Raw genomic sequence first — 15,838 nt, 5'->3', positions numbered from 1 at the left:
TAATCACCAGGAATTCCAATCCCCTTTTGGGAATAACCACCAGGAATTCCCACCACCTTTGGGAATAACCACCAGGAATTCCAACCCCATTATTGGGAATAAACACCAGGAATTCCAACCCTCCTTTGGGAAAAACCACCAGGAATTCCAACCGTCCTTTGGGAATAACCACCAAGAATTCCAACCCCATTGTCAGAAAATTCCAGGTGGAATATCTGGCATGGAAATCAGCATTTCCCTGACACCAGAGGCCTTGGATCCACCCTCTGGAAATTGCTGTCATTCCCATTTCCTGCCAAACCTTTGGCATTTCCACCTCCCTTTCCAGCCTCAGCATTTAGGGGAAAACACCAAATCCTGATTTTCCTGCCCTGGCTGTGCATCCAAGGTGGGAACGGGGATTTGTGCCCATCCTGACGTGGTTTTCCCTCCTCCCCCAGGTATGAGGATCCTGGTCACGCTGCTGCTGGACACTCTGCCTATGTTAGGCAACGTCCTCCTCCTCTGCTTCTTCGTCTTCTTCATCTTCGGCATTGTTGGGGTCCAGCTCTGGGCAGGGCTGCTGAGGAACAGGTGCTTCCTAGACAGGAATTTTGCCATGTAAGTACAGCAAAAGCAAAAATTTTCCACTTTTCCCCCCCCCCCCTTTTTTTCTCCACATTTCTCTCCCTTTTTTCTTCCTTTTCCAGCAGGGGATTTTTCTGTCCCCTGCTGGAAAAAATCCCAGCGCTCAGCAGGGTCCTTTTTGCCTGGGGAAAAAATCCCATTTGTCAGCAATTTCCTGAGGGTTTTGTGCATTCCTGCTGCACCTGAAGGACGAGGATGGGAGAGGGCTGGATTAGCTCTGCCTGAGATCCCTCCCTGTGTGACTCTGGGAGGATGCAGAACAAACTCCCAGCTCTCCAAACAGTTCAGGTCACCCAGCACACCCCAACCCCTGGCAGGGGATGGAGATTTGGAGATGCAGCTGAAACCCAGAGATAAATCCTTGTCAGGGATTTAAGATAAGAAACTGGATGTGAGAAGCATTCAAATCATTTGGACACAGCTCAGAGTGTGGGACAGGCACCAGGATGGGCAGGACCTGAATCATTAAGGCTGAAAACACCTCCAGGGTCATCAAACCCCACCTGACAGAGGAAAATTTTCATGTGGGATTTTCCAGGCTGGGCACTTGTGTGGAGCAGCCCCTCTGATAATAAACCTTCATTGCCCTGCTGAGCCTCACCTGGGACCTGCCCAAGGCCCAGCTGATCAATTTAAGCCCAGCCCAGGCTCTTAGGCCTGGTTTGGGCTGTGCTGCTGGTGTTTGTCTTTGCTCCTGTGCCCTCTGGATAAATCCTGGACCCTGCTGCCAGCCCTGGGCTCTTCCAGCTGGGTTCAGAGTGGGATTGAGGAGGTTCTGCTGGAGCTGGGATGGGTTTGGGGCATCCCTTGCTGCTCCCTGAGCTGGGGCTGTGGTGCCCCTGCCCCTTCCCAGGGTTGAGGACTCACCTGCATGAAAACCAAGCACAGCCAGCATAGAAAAGAGGGATTTTCCTGGAAAAAAATCCTTCCAAAGGCTCCTGACAGAGATGTCAGCAGCTCAGAGGTGAGGAAATGCCCCAGCCCAGCTCTTAGGGCAGCTCTAACTCGGCGACAGGAGATGGAGCCTGTAATTACATCGCTGGGTAATCACCGGCTGCCTGCGCTCGGATTGACTGCGAGACAGGCAGGGATCATCCCTCAGGTCCTGCTCCTGCCTCTCACTGTCACTCCCGGGGCTCCCTCAGCCTCTCCTGTCCTCTGCACCAGCTCTGGTGACTTTTATTCATCCCAGCAGGGTGGAAAACCCTTAACCTGCCATGGGTGTGATTCCACTCGCCATACCCCAAACCCTCTCCTGCACCCCCAGCCTCAATTTCCCGCTCCCCAAACCCCTCCAGGCTCAGCTGGACCCCGGAGCTGCCATCCCCAAGCCCAAATCGAGCAGTTCCAGCCCTGCTTGGGTGGCCCCGTTGCTGTAATTAACTGCAGCGAGCCCCTCGCAGCTCTCTCCGAGTCAGGTTTTGAAACGCTCGCTGATTTTCTGGTGATTTTCTGCGAAGTGGAGCTTTCAAGATGAACCACAGGGGAAGCGTTCTCTAAGCGCAGACATTAAGCAGCAGTTATGTAATGGCCATTAGCAGCATCAAAGGCCTCGCTGGATTTTCTTATCGGGGCTTGCTCCTTGTCAGGAGAGGTTTTGGGATGAGCTGTGTTTGATGGGGTTTGGCTGGGATCACCTCCTTCCCCCTGAGATGGGTTCGGCCACCCCCCAGCTGTTGAGCTCTGGTTTATTGTGCTGCATTTTAAAGGAATTTGGGGAAATGGGGGGTGTCCATAGGGCAGGAAAATTCCAGTTTGTAGCTCAGTGTCAGTGGGAGAAATGTGGGGTTTGCTGGTATTATTAATTTTCTGGTATTATTAATTTTGCGTTGATTTCAAATTAATGCAAAATGTTCCAGTCCCTGCATTTCCAGCTATCCCTATTTCTTGGAGCTCAGTGTGGAAGTTTTAGGGTCGCAGGATTTTCTCATCAGGGCTTGCTCCTTGTCAGGGAAGGTTTTGGGATGAGCTGTGTTTGATGGGGTTTGTCTGGGATTGCCTCTTTCCCTTTGGGATGGGTTTTGCCACCCCCCAGCTGTTGGGCTCTGGTTTATTGTGATGGAAGGTGCTGCATTCCAAAGGAATTTGGGGAAATGGGGGTGCCAATGGGGCAGGAATATTCCAGCTTCCAGCTCAGTGTCAGCAGGACAAATGTGGGGTTTTCTGATACCTTCGCTCCAAGTACTGCTGCTGGATTGGGCTTTTTCCATTAATTTCAAATTTAGAGAAACCCAGCAATGTTCCAGTCCCTGCATTTCCAGCTATCCCTATTTCTTGGAGCTCGGTGGGGAAGTTTTAGGGACTTCAGATGGAATTATTCCCATTTTTTTAAAATAATTTCTGACTCATTCTCTCAACCCAGGCGTCAGGGCACGGTTCCCCCCTGCAGTGGCTGTTAACACACCAGCAGCAAATTGTAAAGGAGAAAAGGGCATGGAATGACCTGGAAAACACTTCAGGGCTCCATCCTCTTGCTGTTGGGCAGATGATGGAATCCTGGAATGGGTTGGCTTGGAAAGGACCTTAAAGATTCTCATTCACCCCTGACCATGATCAGGGACACCCTCCCCTACCCCAGGCTGCTCCAGCCCAGCCTCAAACACATCCAGGGGTGGGAAATCCACAATTCCTCAGGGCACAGAGGTTTCCCAGCCCTTCAGGGGCCTGGGAGGGGCTGGGGCTGAGATCCTGCCTCTGATTTCCTCTGCAGCCCTGGAGACAGGGAAAACCTGAATTATTGGAGGGTCTCCCCTTGGTGCTGCTGCCAAACCCTCCCAGCCGAAACCAAACCTGCTTTAAACACAAGATCTGGACAAAATCCAGGGGCCAGCAAGGCAGGGTGCTAACCCCAAATTTTCTGGATGAAAGGAGGTGTAAGTGAGCTCCCAAAGAGCTGCTTCAAATCCAGCTTTGCCCTGCTGTGTTCTGCCCTGCAGCTTCCTGAGCCTTCAGCTCTTCCAGAGGCATCAGATGGAAGGAGTGACTTTGATTTTTGCCATCATTCTTCTTTCCCCATGGAAACCTTTTCTTTTCAATCCCCCTTGAAAGTTGGCAGCTCTGAGTAAAGCAACTATTTTTATGTCGAGCGCATTGTGAGAGAAAATTTGGGGACTTTTTGGAGGTGCACTGGGAATTTCTGCTTTTCTCTCTCTGTCTTTCAGAGCTGTGCTGCTACAGGGCTGGAATGAGGTTATTTAAGGATTTTTACTGGGGGTTCTCAAGGAATTGCTGGGTTGTTGCAGGAGTGGGTTGGAAGTGGGGTTCTGTTTGTTGAGAATCTCTCCCTCCACACCCAAAATGATCCTACAAAAGCATGGGATTGCATGGACCAGCAGCCCCAGGAGGGGCTGTGAGCGATGCCAGGAGATCCTGGCACTGGGAGCTGCAGGAGAAATCCCCCAAGGATCCTTTGGTGGCAAGGAGGAAGGTTTGGTGTGCTGGGTGGGGAGGACAAGCAGAGCCAGCAGCTCCTGGTGACATCTCCAGGATGGTTTTCTCCCCCTCGGGCTCCTTCCCACCCTCCTGAACTGCTCCCGGTGGAAATAAGGGAACTGGGTCAGGCCCAGCCCCTCTCCTGGGGCTGCCCCTGTGTGCTGGGATGCAGAGCAACATTTCCAGGCTGGAGCCTTTCAAGGAACTCAGTGGCTCAGAAGCAGGAGAGGGGAGGGAGCTGCGGAGGGTTTTGTGTTTCTCTGCTGCCTCAGGACACTTGTGGGAGCTTTCAGCCTTCAGCTCCTCAAGCAGGCTGAGGAATCTGTCTGGAAGGTGTTTTAATTGCTGCTGGTGGCATTGCTGAGCAGGGAGAGCAGGGAATTCACCCTGAGTGCTGAGCTCCTGCACCTTCTCCCTCTGCTCCCCCAGCTGGAGCAGGCTGTGCTCTGCTGTGTTCCTGTGGTTGGGATGGATGGGCTGGGAAATCTTCCCCTGGGAGAGGCTGGAGCAGAGGATAATCCAGGAGGAGTGGGAGGAAAATGGATTTTCCTGCCCCTCTGTTGTCCTTCCTGCACATGCAGAGGGACAGAGAAAGGGAAATCCAGATGTGCAGGGAGCAGGTGTGGGAAAAGCTGGGAAATCCTCTCTGGTGGGATAACAGATCCATCCTGGGGCTTGGCTCCTCCTGTCTTTCCCCCAGAGCTCTCTGATTAGTGGGTTCATTAGCATTAATGAGTGATTTGTCTCTACCTGTTGGCAAGGAACAGGGAAGGCAGGAAGAAGTGGAAGGTCCTGGCAGAACTCATCCATTTATTTGGGGGGATATTGGGGATTCCCTCATTCTGCAGCATTTTTGTTTCTCATTCTTGCTCTCCTTCCTTCTTTCCCCTTTTTGATTTTGCCAGGAAATAAAAAAAGGGGAGAACGGTTTTAAGAAAGGTCTGAAATTTGCAGTGTTTGCTGCCAGTTGGGGTCCATTCTCCCCTCACTGGTGGTGCTGGAGCTTCCCACAGGAGAAGTTCCCAGTGGGAAAGACAAAGACAGGGAATAGGGGAAGGCTGGGCACAAAGTGCCCTTCAGGTGACTGATTTTGTCATAGGGACAACTCTTAATTGAGAAATTATTTTGAAGACAGCTGCAAAAGCGAGGAGAGCAGAGGAGAGGGAGGATAAAACCCTTCAGAACTGAGCCAGGCTGCACCCAGCCCTCCCAGCAGAGCTGGGCTTTGTTCTCCTGCTCGGATTTTCCTCCCCCAGCCACCAAACTGCTCCAGATTCGTGCCCAGATCTTCTCTGTGCAGCTCCTGAGACCCCAGCCCGGGGTCTTCATCCCAAAACTTCCCAAGTGGAGACTCCTGGGATGCAAGAGCCTCTCCAGCTGTGGGTGCCTCATTCCAGTGGCATGGGGACTGATCCTGTAGTTTTAGGAGTTAAAGTCACTTCTCAGGCGTCTCCTCTCTGCTTCTTCTCCCAAATTCTCCAGCTCTTCCCAATTTTCCTGCATCTTGGTGTGTTTTAATCCTCTGTTTAATCCTCCCTGTGTGTGGCACTGCTGGGTGGTGTCTGATGTTCTCCCAAACGCGGCTGCTGCAGCTCCTGGCCCGTTCTCCAGCCTGTTTCATATGGAAATTTCCTCCTGGGGAAGCAGCTGGTGGGAGGGCAAGGAAAAGGCTCGGGGAGGAAAAACATCTTGCAGGTTTTTGTTGGATCCCAAGCCCAGAAACAGCGCAGGTGATGTCACAGTTTAGTCTGGAGCTGCGGGGTGTGCGAGGAGGGGCTGCTGAGCACAAAGAATTCCCAATTCCCAGGACGTGCTCCTCTTCCCTCTCCCATTCCTGAAGCTGCTGAGCCCTCCACACCCACCTCGGGTAATTGGATTGTGGAACAGACCCAAATTCCCCCGGGAAGTGGCTGAGGGCTGATTTCCCTCAGCTCTGCCCTGCAGCAATTGTTCTCTCCTTAAAGTGCAGCCGCAGAGCAATTCCTGCTTGGCTCCAGGGTTTTGGGGAGCAATTCCAAGCAATTGTCTGGAATAACACTTGTTAAAGCCAAATCTCTTCACCAGATAGGGACGTTCAGAGAGAGATAAAAATAGAGCTGTCCTGGCTGGAAGAATTACCTGGTTATCTTCTGCCCACATCTTTTATAATGTGTGTGCTGCCTCTCCCTTATCTCGGGGTGATTATGGAGCAGCTGAGATCTTTGGAGCTGGGAAAACACTGGAGAAAGTTGGCTCTGGAGCAATGCAGCCCTGAGTGCTGCAGGCTCTCACCAGCACTGAGCACACGGCCCAGAAAGTGCCAGATCTGGGACACAACTTGGGGAAAAGCAGCTCCTGCCCTGCTGCAGGTCCAGGCTGGGACAGAGCCATCGGCTCTATCCAAGCCGGTTCCATCAGAAATGCACCAAGCACGTGGTTTTCCCATTAATTTGGGCTCTTCCTTTCTTTATGGAGGTACAGAGGGAGTGGGAGATGGCTTCTGGCTGGGTCTCTCCTTGTGGGAGCTCAGATTCCTCCTGAGGGATGCATTTATTGGGAAGCTGCTCTGCCACCCAAGTAAGCATCTTCAAATCCTTACAGAGAGCCCAAAAGCTCCCTGAATTTTGGGGGAGAACCTGATCTGCTGGGATTTTCTCTCCATCCTCTCTCATTTCGTGCTTCTTCCTGCTTTGTTTGCTTGGGGAAACTCGGACTGGTCTTTGCTGGGAGATCAGCGGGGTCTGATCAAATCAGAAGGATTTGATTTTAGGGCTGGGATTCTGACAGGAACTTTTTGAAGGGTGAAGGGATAGCAACCAGCACCTTTTCCTGCTGCTAAAATCAGGGATGAACAGTCAGTGATGGAGAGAGATGGGGACACTTACTTGGTGATCAGAATCCCATTTTATTGTGGGATACAAAGCTTATATACTATTTACGAGACACTAGTAATGTGTACTACAATGATTAGGTTAAAATCACATCCACAAAGTTATGGATATAACAACATCTCTTGCTTGCAGAGTTTAATGGGATTTTATTTTTCCTGTAAACCTTTTTGATTGTGAGAGGAATGGTGGATTTGTCTTTACAAACCAGCTGTGGGTCTGCTGGTAGATAAAACTAGCACTAGGAGATAAAAGAAACAATGGGAAGGATTCCACTGATTGATAAATAGAAAAATATATTTGCTTTTGCAAATAAACTTTAGGTTTGTTGATAAACTAAATTAGACATTGAAAGATGAAAGAAACAATGGGGAAGAAAAACCCCTAAATTACGTAAGAATTAAAAATTTAAAAAAAAAAAAAAGGAGGGTTGTACATTAGAGGGAAATCTTTGGTGTCAGGTGTATTGGGGAGTCTGACCTCTCAAGTACCTCAGAAATGGGGAAAGAAAGAAGGGAAATTGGGATAAAAAGGAGGCTACGTCCTCCAAAAATCCCGTAGACCCCAGGGGAATGCCCCATGGCCTCTCCTTTTATTCGAATAAAATAAAAGGACTCCTGTCTCCTTTTTGGACATAAACCTCTGGTGTTTGTGGATTAATTTTCCTGACAATTGAACCTTCTTGCAATCCAGGTCTAATTTTCAAAGCTCCCTTTGCTTTTGCCAAGGCACCCTGTTATCAAACCTTTGATGTCCACCAGGTCCCAAATCCATCATCTCTCTTGTGTCCCCCAACATCCCAACATCTCCCCCTCTCCTTTCCACCAAAAACACTTTTAATGGCCTTAATAATTAATCATGAACCATTTTTTTTTTACCCTCATCCTTTCCCTTCTTTTCCACCTCACCCAGGACATACAACCTGACCTTCCTGCACCCCTACTACCGGCCGGACGAGGCGGAGGAGAACCCCTTCATCTGCTCCTCGCACCGGGAGAACGGCATGCAGAGGTGCTCCAACATCCCCAGCAGGAAGGAGTCCAAGGTGGAGTGCACCCTGAGCATGGAGTCCTACAGCCCCAGCCTGGCCAGCCCCGAGCCCAGCAGGAACTCCTGCATCAACTGGAACCAGTACTACAACATCTGCATGGCCGGGGACGTCAACCCCCACAATGGGGCCATCAATTTTGATAATATTGGATATGCCTGGATTGCTATTTTTCAGGTAGGGTTCTCCCAAAAATGGGATTTTTTTCATGGTTTTGTTGGGTTTTTTTGTTGATTTCCTGTTTTTTCCTTGTTTTGGGTTTGTCGTTTTTTGCTCTTGGGAAGGTTTTGCATTTTGGTGAATGCAGCGAAGTTGGAAGGAATTTGCTCAGCCCTGAGTGAAACTGGAAATCAAGAAATAGGGAATGAATGAATCAGGCAATAAATGGTGCAGGAGAGCATGTGGAGAGAAGAAACTTTTCTTTTTAAATCATTCGAAAAGAGGGAAAATAAATAACTTCTGGAGGCAGAAAAACTCATGGCAAGTTCCACCTCTGTAAATCAGATAAATCCCAGGGATTTTTGGGAGCAGGGTCTTCGTTGCTGGAGCGTCAGGAAACTGAAAGTGCTGTTGAGGTTTTTAAGCAAGATTTAATTTCATGCTAAAATGAAGGAAGCTGGCATGGCTTAGGCTTGGTTTTAAATCCCAGGGTGAGCCTAGTGAGCATAGAATGCTGGAAAGGGGAACAATCAGTTCTGGCCAAAATTCCTGAGAGGAAATTCTGCCCCCAGGGAATTTCAGTCTCTTTTGAGGCACTTGAGAAAATAGAAAGTGCTTCTCACTGGGACTGGGGGAGATTTTACAGGTGATAAAACTCTTCATAAGGGAAGGATTTTCCACGGATTTTCATGTCCAGAGGCTGTGGTTTCCCAGGGCTGCCCAGCTGGAAGATCCCAGTGTTCTTTCCCATTTTTAATGGGCACTTCCTGGTGTTGCAGCATTTCTTTGGCTCTGGCTGGGTGCCCTGGTTGATTCAGTCCCCCTGAAGTGGAGGTGACATCTGTTCCTAGAGCAGAATTCTCCTTTCAGCTTCATTAATGAGGAATAATTACTCATCCACAGCTCTGTGTTTCATTTATGGATTTCCTCCCAGTTCCATGTTATCCATGAAGTTCATCACTTCCAGCTTTCACCTGGGGGCTGCAAAGTGGGGAATGTTGGCTCTGAGCACCTTCCCTGCTCCTCAGGAGCTGCCCTTGGGTCCCAGTGCTGGTGCCAGAGGCTCAGAACCAAACCCAGAGGGGTTCGGGCAGATCTGAATCCCAATTTTCCCATTGGGAAAATGCTTTGGGATTAGTGAGGAAGAGAGGAGCTGCTGGCTGCCAGTGAGTGCTGGGCAAAGGGCAGAGGGAATTCTCCTTTTCCTGCTCTTTGGTGGATCTGGAAGGTGTTCCCAAGAGATCCCACCTGGTTCCTTTTCATGAGAAAGGACACTGAGGAGGAGCAGGAGCTTCCTCAGAGGGGTCCTGCTGCCTTTTCCCTTCCTGAGCCATTTCCCAGGCTGCAAATCTTCATTCCATTTGATTTCCTCATCCTTAAAAGGCCCAGTTGAATTTCAGGAGGGGCCCCCAGCCCCAGGAGAGGTTTCAGCTGGTTCCTTTGGGCAGCACAGTGTCTGGCAGAGGGGGATCTCCTGTCCTCAGATGGTTTTGGCAGCTGCCAGGAGGTCGATGATTTGTTTTATCTCTGCTCAGGCCATCCAAAGGCTCCAGAGGACTTCCAGCCAAAAACTCTTCTCATGTGTTTATTCCTGCTGGAAGTCAGGGCTCATTTTTAGGATCTGGGGATGATTTAATTCCAGGTAAAGAGGCAGCAAAGGTGCTGGCTCAACCTGGATGTGGGAAATCATCAGTGCAGGAGGTGAGGTGCTGAATCCAAACAATTGCTGGAAGCAGGGAAGGTTCAGCACATAAATCCATGGGATTGTGCTGGGTAGCACAATGGACAGCTGGAGCTGGACAGCACCAGGCCAGCAGTGGGATGAGGGCTCTGAGGAAGCGGTGCAGAAAGCCAAGCTGATGGATTCAGGAACTCTGAGCTTCCCTGGAGATCGGAGTTGAGTTACTGGGGTGAGACAGGGCTGGCTGTGCTGAGCCATTATTCTGCAGGATAATGAGCCCAACCCCTGGCACCGTGCAGGGGTTCTGAGATGGGGTGACAGCCCTGAGGGCTGGCAGATCTCCAGTGGGAATTGTGGCCAGCTCAGGTGGCTGCTGGACAGAGATCCCTCAGGATTTATCCCAAACGAGCTGGGAATCTTGGGGTATTCAGCTGGGAAAGAGGGGCCTGGGGGGACCTTCCAGGACCTGGAAAGGGTCTGGAGTGCCAGGACAAGGGGGAACAGCTTCCCCTGGCACAGGGCAGGGATGGATGGGGTCAGGGGAAGGAAAGGGAGGGTGGTGAGGCCCTGGCAGAGGTGGTCTCTGTGACTGTGTTCACAGGGGTCCCAGGATGAGGGAAGAGATGAGGATCTGACTCCATGTTTCAGAAGGCTGATTTATTATTTTATGATCTATCTATTACATTAAAACTATACTAAAAGAATAGAAGAAAATGTTTCATCAGAAGGCTAGCTAAGAATAGAAAGGAAAGAATGATAACAAAGGTTTGTGTCTCCGCTCTCTGTCCGAGCCAGCTGGGCTGTGATGATATTAATTATAAACATCTAAGATGGGCCAATCAGAGATCCACCTGTTGCATTCCACAGCAGATAACCATTGTTTACATTTTGTTCTTGAGGTTTCTCAGCTTCTCAGGAGGAAAAAATCCTAAGGAAAGGAATTTTTATGAAAGTTGTATGCAACAGGCCTCATCCCTGGGAGTGTCCAGGGCCAGGCTGGGATGGTGGGAGGGGTCCCTGCCCACAGCACAGATGGGACTGGATGGGATTTCAGGTCCCTTCCAACCCAACCCATTCCAGGATTCCATGATCTGGTGTGGTTTAGGAGCTGTCAGAAGGGAGGGGGATGAAATGAGCCCCCAGGAGGAACTTTCCAAGTGCAGGAAGTGCCCAGGACTTTCCCAGGGCAGTTTGATACTGTTCAGACCACAAATAAACCAAACCAAAAGCAGAAAAAAAGCAGAAAAGTCTGAAGATTTCCACTCCAGAACATCCAGCAAAGCTGTCCCAAGGATAGGTGAGCACTTTTAGCCACCAGAACTAAGATTTTAAAAGATTTCTTTCAGAGGGAGTGGCCCTGAACTTCCCAGAGCCAGGACAGGTGACAGCAGGAAAAGAGGGAAACGTGTTGTCCACCTCCCAAGGAGGAGTCAGAGACAGGAGAACCTGGTGCAAATAGAAAAATTAAAAATAATCAAGGGAATGGCTGCATCCCTGAGTGCTGTAAAGGATGATAATTCCTTATGTAATCCTGAAAGTGATTCATGTTTTGCTTCCCCTCATTTGTTGTGCAAGAGGCTAATTCGTGTCTGTATTCGTTACAAAGGCACGTTCTGTGGCAAATTAGGTGAACTAATTAGCTTATTACAGACTAAATGAAAGGAGATGGAACCTAAATTAACTGTGAGGTTTGGCATGATATGAAGATCCCTTTATTGCACATGAATTCCAGCCCCAACAATCGGAGCAGTAATTACAGGTATTGTTGTCACGCAGCAGATGATGAATTACCCACCTCAACAAAGTCCAATTTAATTGGAATTACTGACAGTCCCAGTGGAGCAACCAAAACCTTCCCACCTCCCTGACCTGCAGCCTCAGGGTGGCCAGGCCTGAGTGCAGAAATCCTGATAAAATAAAAAGGGATTGGGGAGCTGAAAGTTTGGCAAGAAGAGATATTTCGGCTGCTTTGCAAAGCAGAGAAACTTTGAGTGGATAATTTCACATAGGATTTGTAGGAAAGCAAGGCCTCTACTCACACTTCACTCCAGGGGTGATGCTTCTGGCAAAAGTTGAAGGAAAAAGCAATCCCAGGCAGATCCAAGAGGAATGGTTTTCCCATTGGCTGCAGCACTGTCCAAAGGTGATGTTAATGCCTCGCTCTGCCCCCTCTGTTCCCCCACTCCCAGCAGATTTTGGGAAAGAACCAAAAAAGCTGGAATGGGAGGAAAAGGTCTGAGGTTTCCAGCAGTGCCCAAAGTCATTTTGGGGCTGTGTTTTCAGGAGCTGTCACACTGGGTGCCCATGTTTTCAGTGTTCATTGACCAGAGAAATTTGGGATTCAGGAATTTTTTTCCTCCAATGGCTCAGCCTTTAAATTGGAGAGTGTGTCAGCAACACTTCTCTGTGCTGAATTTGGCAAGAAAAAGAGTTTGGAGCTTTTCATTCCCGCTGCTTGGAGATGATGCTTTGTCACTCAACTCGAATCTGTTTTGGATCACCGAAAATATTTCCCTGGAAATGACGGGGTTTGAGCTCTGTTGCTGTTGCTTTTTTTAATTTGGTCAGCCAAATAAACAGCACTTGCTGCATTTGAAGAGCTCTCAGGCTGAATACCCCAGCTAAAAATATCCAGCCCTTTTCAAGCAGCTTGGAGCATGCTTCCAAGAGGGATTTGTTGCCTTTGGAAAATCTTTGTTTTGAAGGCTGGGAGGAGTTGTGTCGTGTAGGACAGGGCAGAGAGGCCACCCTGATGCCAGGAGTGGTTCCATGACCCGTGGGGGTGCTGGATGGAATTAAAACCTCCTGGAGATGGAGTTTGGGCTTCCAAACCTCTGGAGTTTGGGAGAGTTTCATCCAACCTCAATCATGGATTCTTGCGTTTGGAGTAGGAAGAGGGGTCCTGCAGCAGGACCTGAGCTAGAGTCCAGTCAGGAGAGCAAAAAGCTGCTGGTTGTGAGGAACATCAACAATTGATCCAAGGGAGATGTGCCAGGGAGGGTTAGGTTGGATTTCAGGGAAAGGTTCTTGCCCCAGAGGGTGATGGGGCACTGGAACAACTCCCCAGGGAATGGGCTCAGCCCTGAGGCTGCCAGAGCTCCAGGAGGGTTTGGACACCATTCCAGGGATGCCCAGGGTGGGGTTGTTGGGATGTCAGGGTTGAACTCTGCTCCTTCCAGCCCAGGACATTCCATAAATCCATAATTCTCACAGGGAAATCTCACTTTGCTTCAGTTGCCCCAAATCTGCTCTGTGACCTTTCCCCTGAGCCAAAGGTGCAGCTCCTTCACCCTCATTTCCCGGCTTCGTGCTCCCAGATATGGTTTGGACTCAGTAAATCAGTAAAATCCCCTCAGCTGGAAGGAAAGATCTCAGCCTCCCTTTCCCCTTTCCCTCATGGCAAACCCTTCCTGTCCCAGCTGGGCTCTGCAGAAATCTGGGGTTTGTGGGGCCCCCAGGGCTCAGGTGAGCAGTTAAACCCTTCCCTTTGCCAGGGATCCTTCTCACAATCCATGAGGACAGGGATCATCATCAAACTCAGGAATATGGGCTGGGGGGATTTGTGGGAGCAGCAGCTGAGGGAAACCAGGGAGGTTTTGCTGTCAGATGAGGGCCTTGCAACAATAATTTGCCTTCCTTTGGAGCCAAACTGAGATTTGGGCTGGTTTTGATCCCAGGGCTACCATTCCATGAGGGTTTGTGTGACAAACAACAGCATCAATGACATGTCTGGCTTCACCCCACACCTCAATTCCCACTTTGCTTCTCAAAATCCACCAAGAGCTTCCAGCACTGCCCAGGCCTCGCATTTATGGGACCAGATTTGACAGGTCAGGAGCCCAAGGCAGGGAAAGAAGCACAATTTCCTTTTTTCCCATCACTTAGGGCCACTTTTCAGAGCAGATTCCTGCTCTGCAAGGCTCAATTTATAAAGAAATGACAAGGCCTCGAAGTGAAAGGAAAAGCATCTGTTCAAAGGATGTTTCTCAATGTAATAAACCTGTTTTTCTGGCCACAGAGGTTCCTTAACAAGATGTTTCGGGAGGAAATAATTAAAATGGTGACGTTGGCTTCAAAAATAGGGATTTGATTATCTGCCAAGCTCGCTCTGCCTGTGCAATATTCCCTGGAATATTCACTGGGCAGTGCTTGGGAGCCAAATCCATGTTGCCCAAGAGGGTGAAATTCAGATAAGAGGCTTTCAGAAATGGAAGCTAAAGGCCTTATAAAACTTTCTGAAGCCATCAGGGTAATTAATAACTCTCACAATTTATAGCACTGGATCCCATCTTGATAAGTTTGATGAAAATAAAATATCAGAAAGCCTCATAGCAGGGCCAGGGGAATGAGGAGATAAAAACTAAATGACCCCAAACACTCATGGCCATCCTCAGAGTTGCTGTTGGGTTCAGGATAATTGATTTGGATGCGGATAATTCCCATTTTTTTGTCCCCCAAAGGACTCAATTTAGGCCAAAGAAAAAGCGGCTGAGCGCAAATTAGAGGTGTCAGTCAAGATGAAGTCTTCAAATGTGGCTTTCTCTGGGTTTCCAGAGCATCTCCAGCCTCAGCCAGGCACTGAGCTCAGCCAGCAGCTGCAACCCTGGAATCGGAAGGAATTTCTGGTTGCCAGAGCTGCATTTTATCAGGATTTTAATAAGGGAGCGATGCTGATTTTGGGTGCCTGCTCAGAGAGGCTGTCACTCCAAATGAAGTTTGTTCAGGTAATCAGAGCAGGGAAATCTTGCCACGAGACAGCTCCAGGCTGGAGTTTTGTGTGCCCTGTGCTGGGTTCTGATCATCATCCCATCATCAGGCTCGCTCCACAGGGCACCTTTCCAACCTTCCCTCGACTGATCCGAGGAGCTGGAGGTGGGTTTGGAGCTGCAGCTCTGGCCCCAGCCCTTGGTGCTTTCCAGCAGCCAGAAATTCAGCCCTGGACTCGTGGAACTTGGAGTCTGAGCGAGGTTTTCTCCCCCTGGATGATTCTTTTTGCTCTTTGTTATCTGACACTGGAGCAAAAAAAAAAGCCAAACAAACCCGTCCTGCTCTCTTGGAGTTGGCTGCAGCCAAGAATTTGCAAAGATTTTGGCAGAGCTCAAAGGAAAGAGGGTTTATGATGAAAACTTCTCGACACAATAAAAGAAAATCGTTCAGTGCAAGCTCTGAAGTGACCCCAGAAAAAGCAGTGTAAACCTGCTGCCTCCCTGGGAGCACTGAGGAGGTCTGAGTTAATTGCCAGCATCTTTAATCTCCATTTCCCTCGTGATTTTCACTCTGGAGTTTTAGATTGACTCTGATTAGCTTGCCTAGAAGATCTGATTCTGTCCCCAATTACTCTCCTATAAATCAGACGAGCATCTTTATTACAGCTGATGAAATTACTGTGGCATGAGCAGAGCAGGGGGATCAGAATCAGCAAAGACCTAAAAAAATTAAATCTGATTGGGTTTTGTCCACACTCATCCTGCTCCTGTGAGTCAGGTGCTTGGGGAGTGTTCAAGCCAAGCATCACTGAAATCAAAACCTGTCTGTCTGTTCCCCTGAGGGAGTTTTCTTTTAAATTTTTGCAGTGAGGGGAGAGAGAATTGGGCAAAACTGAGAGATTTACTGGTATTAATGGGAGAGAAATGATTTATCCCAACCCTGGGGAAGGGGTAAAGAACTGGAGGAGCAGGGAAGGACCTGAGCATCACCCAGGAGCTGAGTGGGGTGAGAGGACAGCCCTGTTCTCCTGGCAAGGCAGAAATCTTTTCCCAGGTACCTCTTGTGCCCCAGGTGAGGAGCAGGAGCAGCGCCTCCAGCACCACCCTGCCAATCATCCTAATTGAATCTCCCAGCTCTGGCCCTGCAGCTGCTGATTTTCCTGTGCCTCGCACATCTTTCCCATCAGAGCAGAATTAGGAGCGAGTTCTCACCCTCTTATCTGGCTGATAAATAATTGTGGGTTGTGTTGGTGGGAGCCTTTGAACTGGAGCCTTTGGAGAGGCCCCGTGTGAACAAGCAGGGCTTGAGCAGCCTTTA

The 15,838-nt window shown here is 49.4% G+C and overlaps 1 protein-coding gene across 1 annotated transcript in view; it reads left to right on the top strand.

Moving 5' to 3' along the window:
• Positions 1 to 15,838, top strand: part of CACNA1H (calcium voltage-gated channel subunit alpha1 H) — a 150,277-nt gene that overhangs the window by 51,311 nt on the left and 83,128 nt on the right. The window contains exons 6-7 of the mRNA XM_054270947.1: positions 441 to 600; positions 7,839 to 8,151. Coding sequence (XP_054126922.1) covers positions 441 to 600; positions 7,839 to 8,151 — 473 coding nt within the window. The remainder of the gene's footprint in view (positions 1 to 440; positions 601 to 7,838; positions 8,152 to 15,838) is intronic.

Source organism: Melozone crissalis, unplaced genomic scaffold (genome assembly GCF_028551555.1).
Source record: "Melozone crissalis strain CALT ecotype California unplaced genomic scaffold, PUWL_Pcris_2 ptg000012l_1, whole genome shotgun sequence".
Taxonomy (NCBI): domain Eukaryota; kingdom Metazoa; phylum Chordata; class Aves; order Passeriformes; family Passerellidae; genus Melozone; species Melozone crissalis.
Note: the sequence above shows the minus strand (reverse complement) of the source record. Positions and strands in the feature narration are given on the sequence as shown.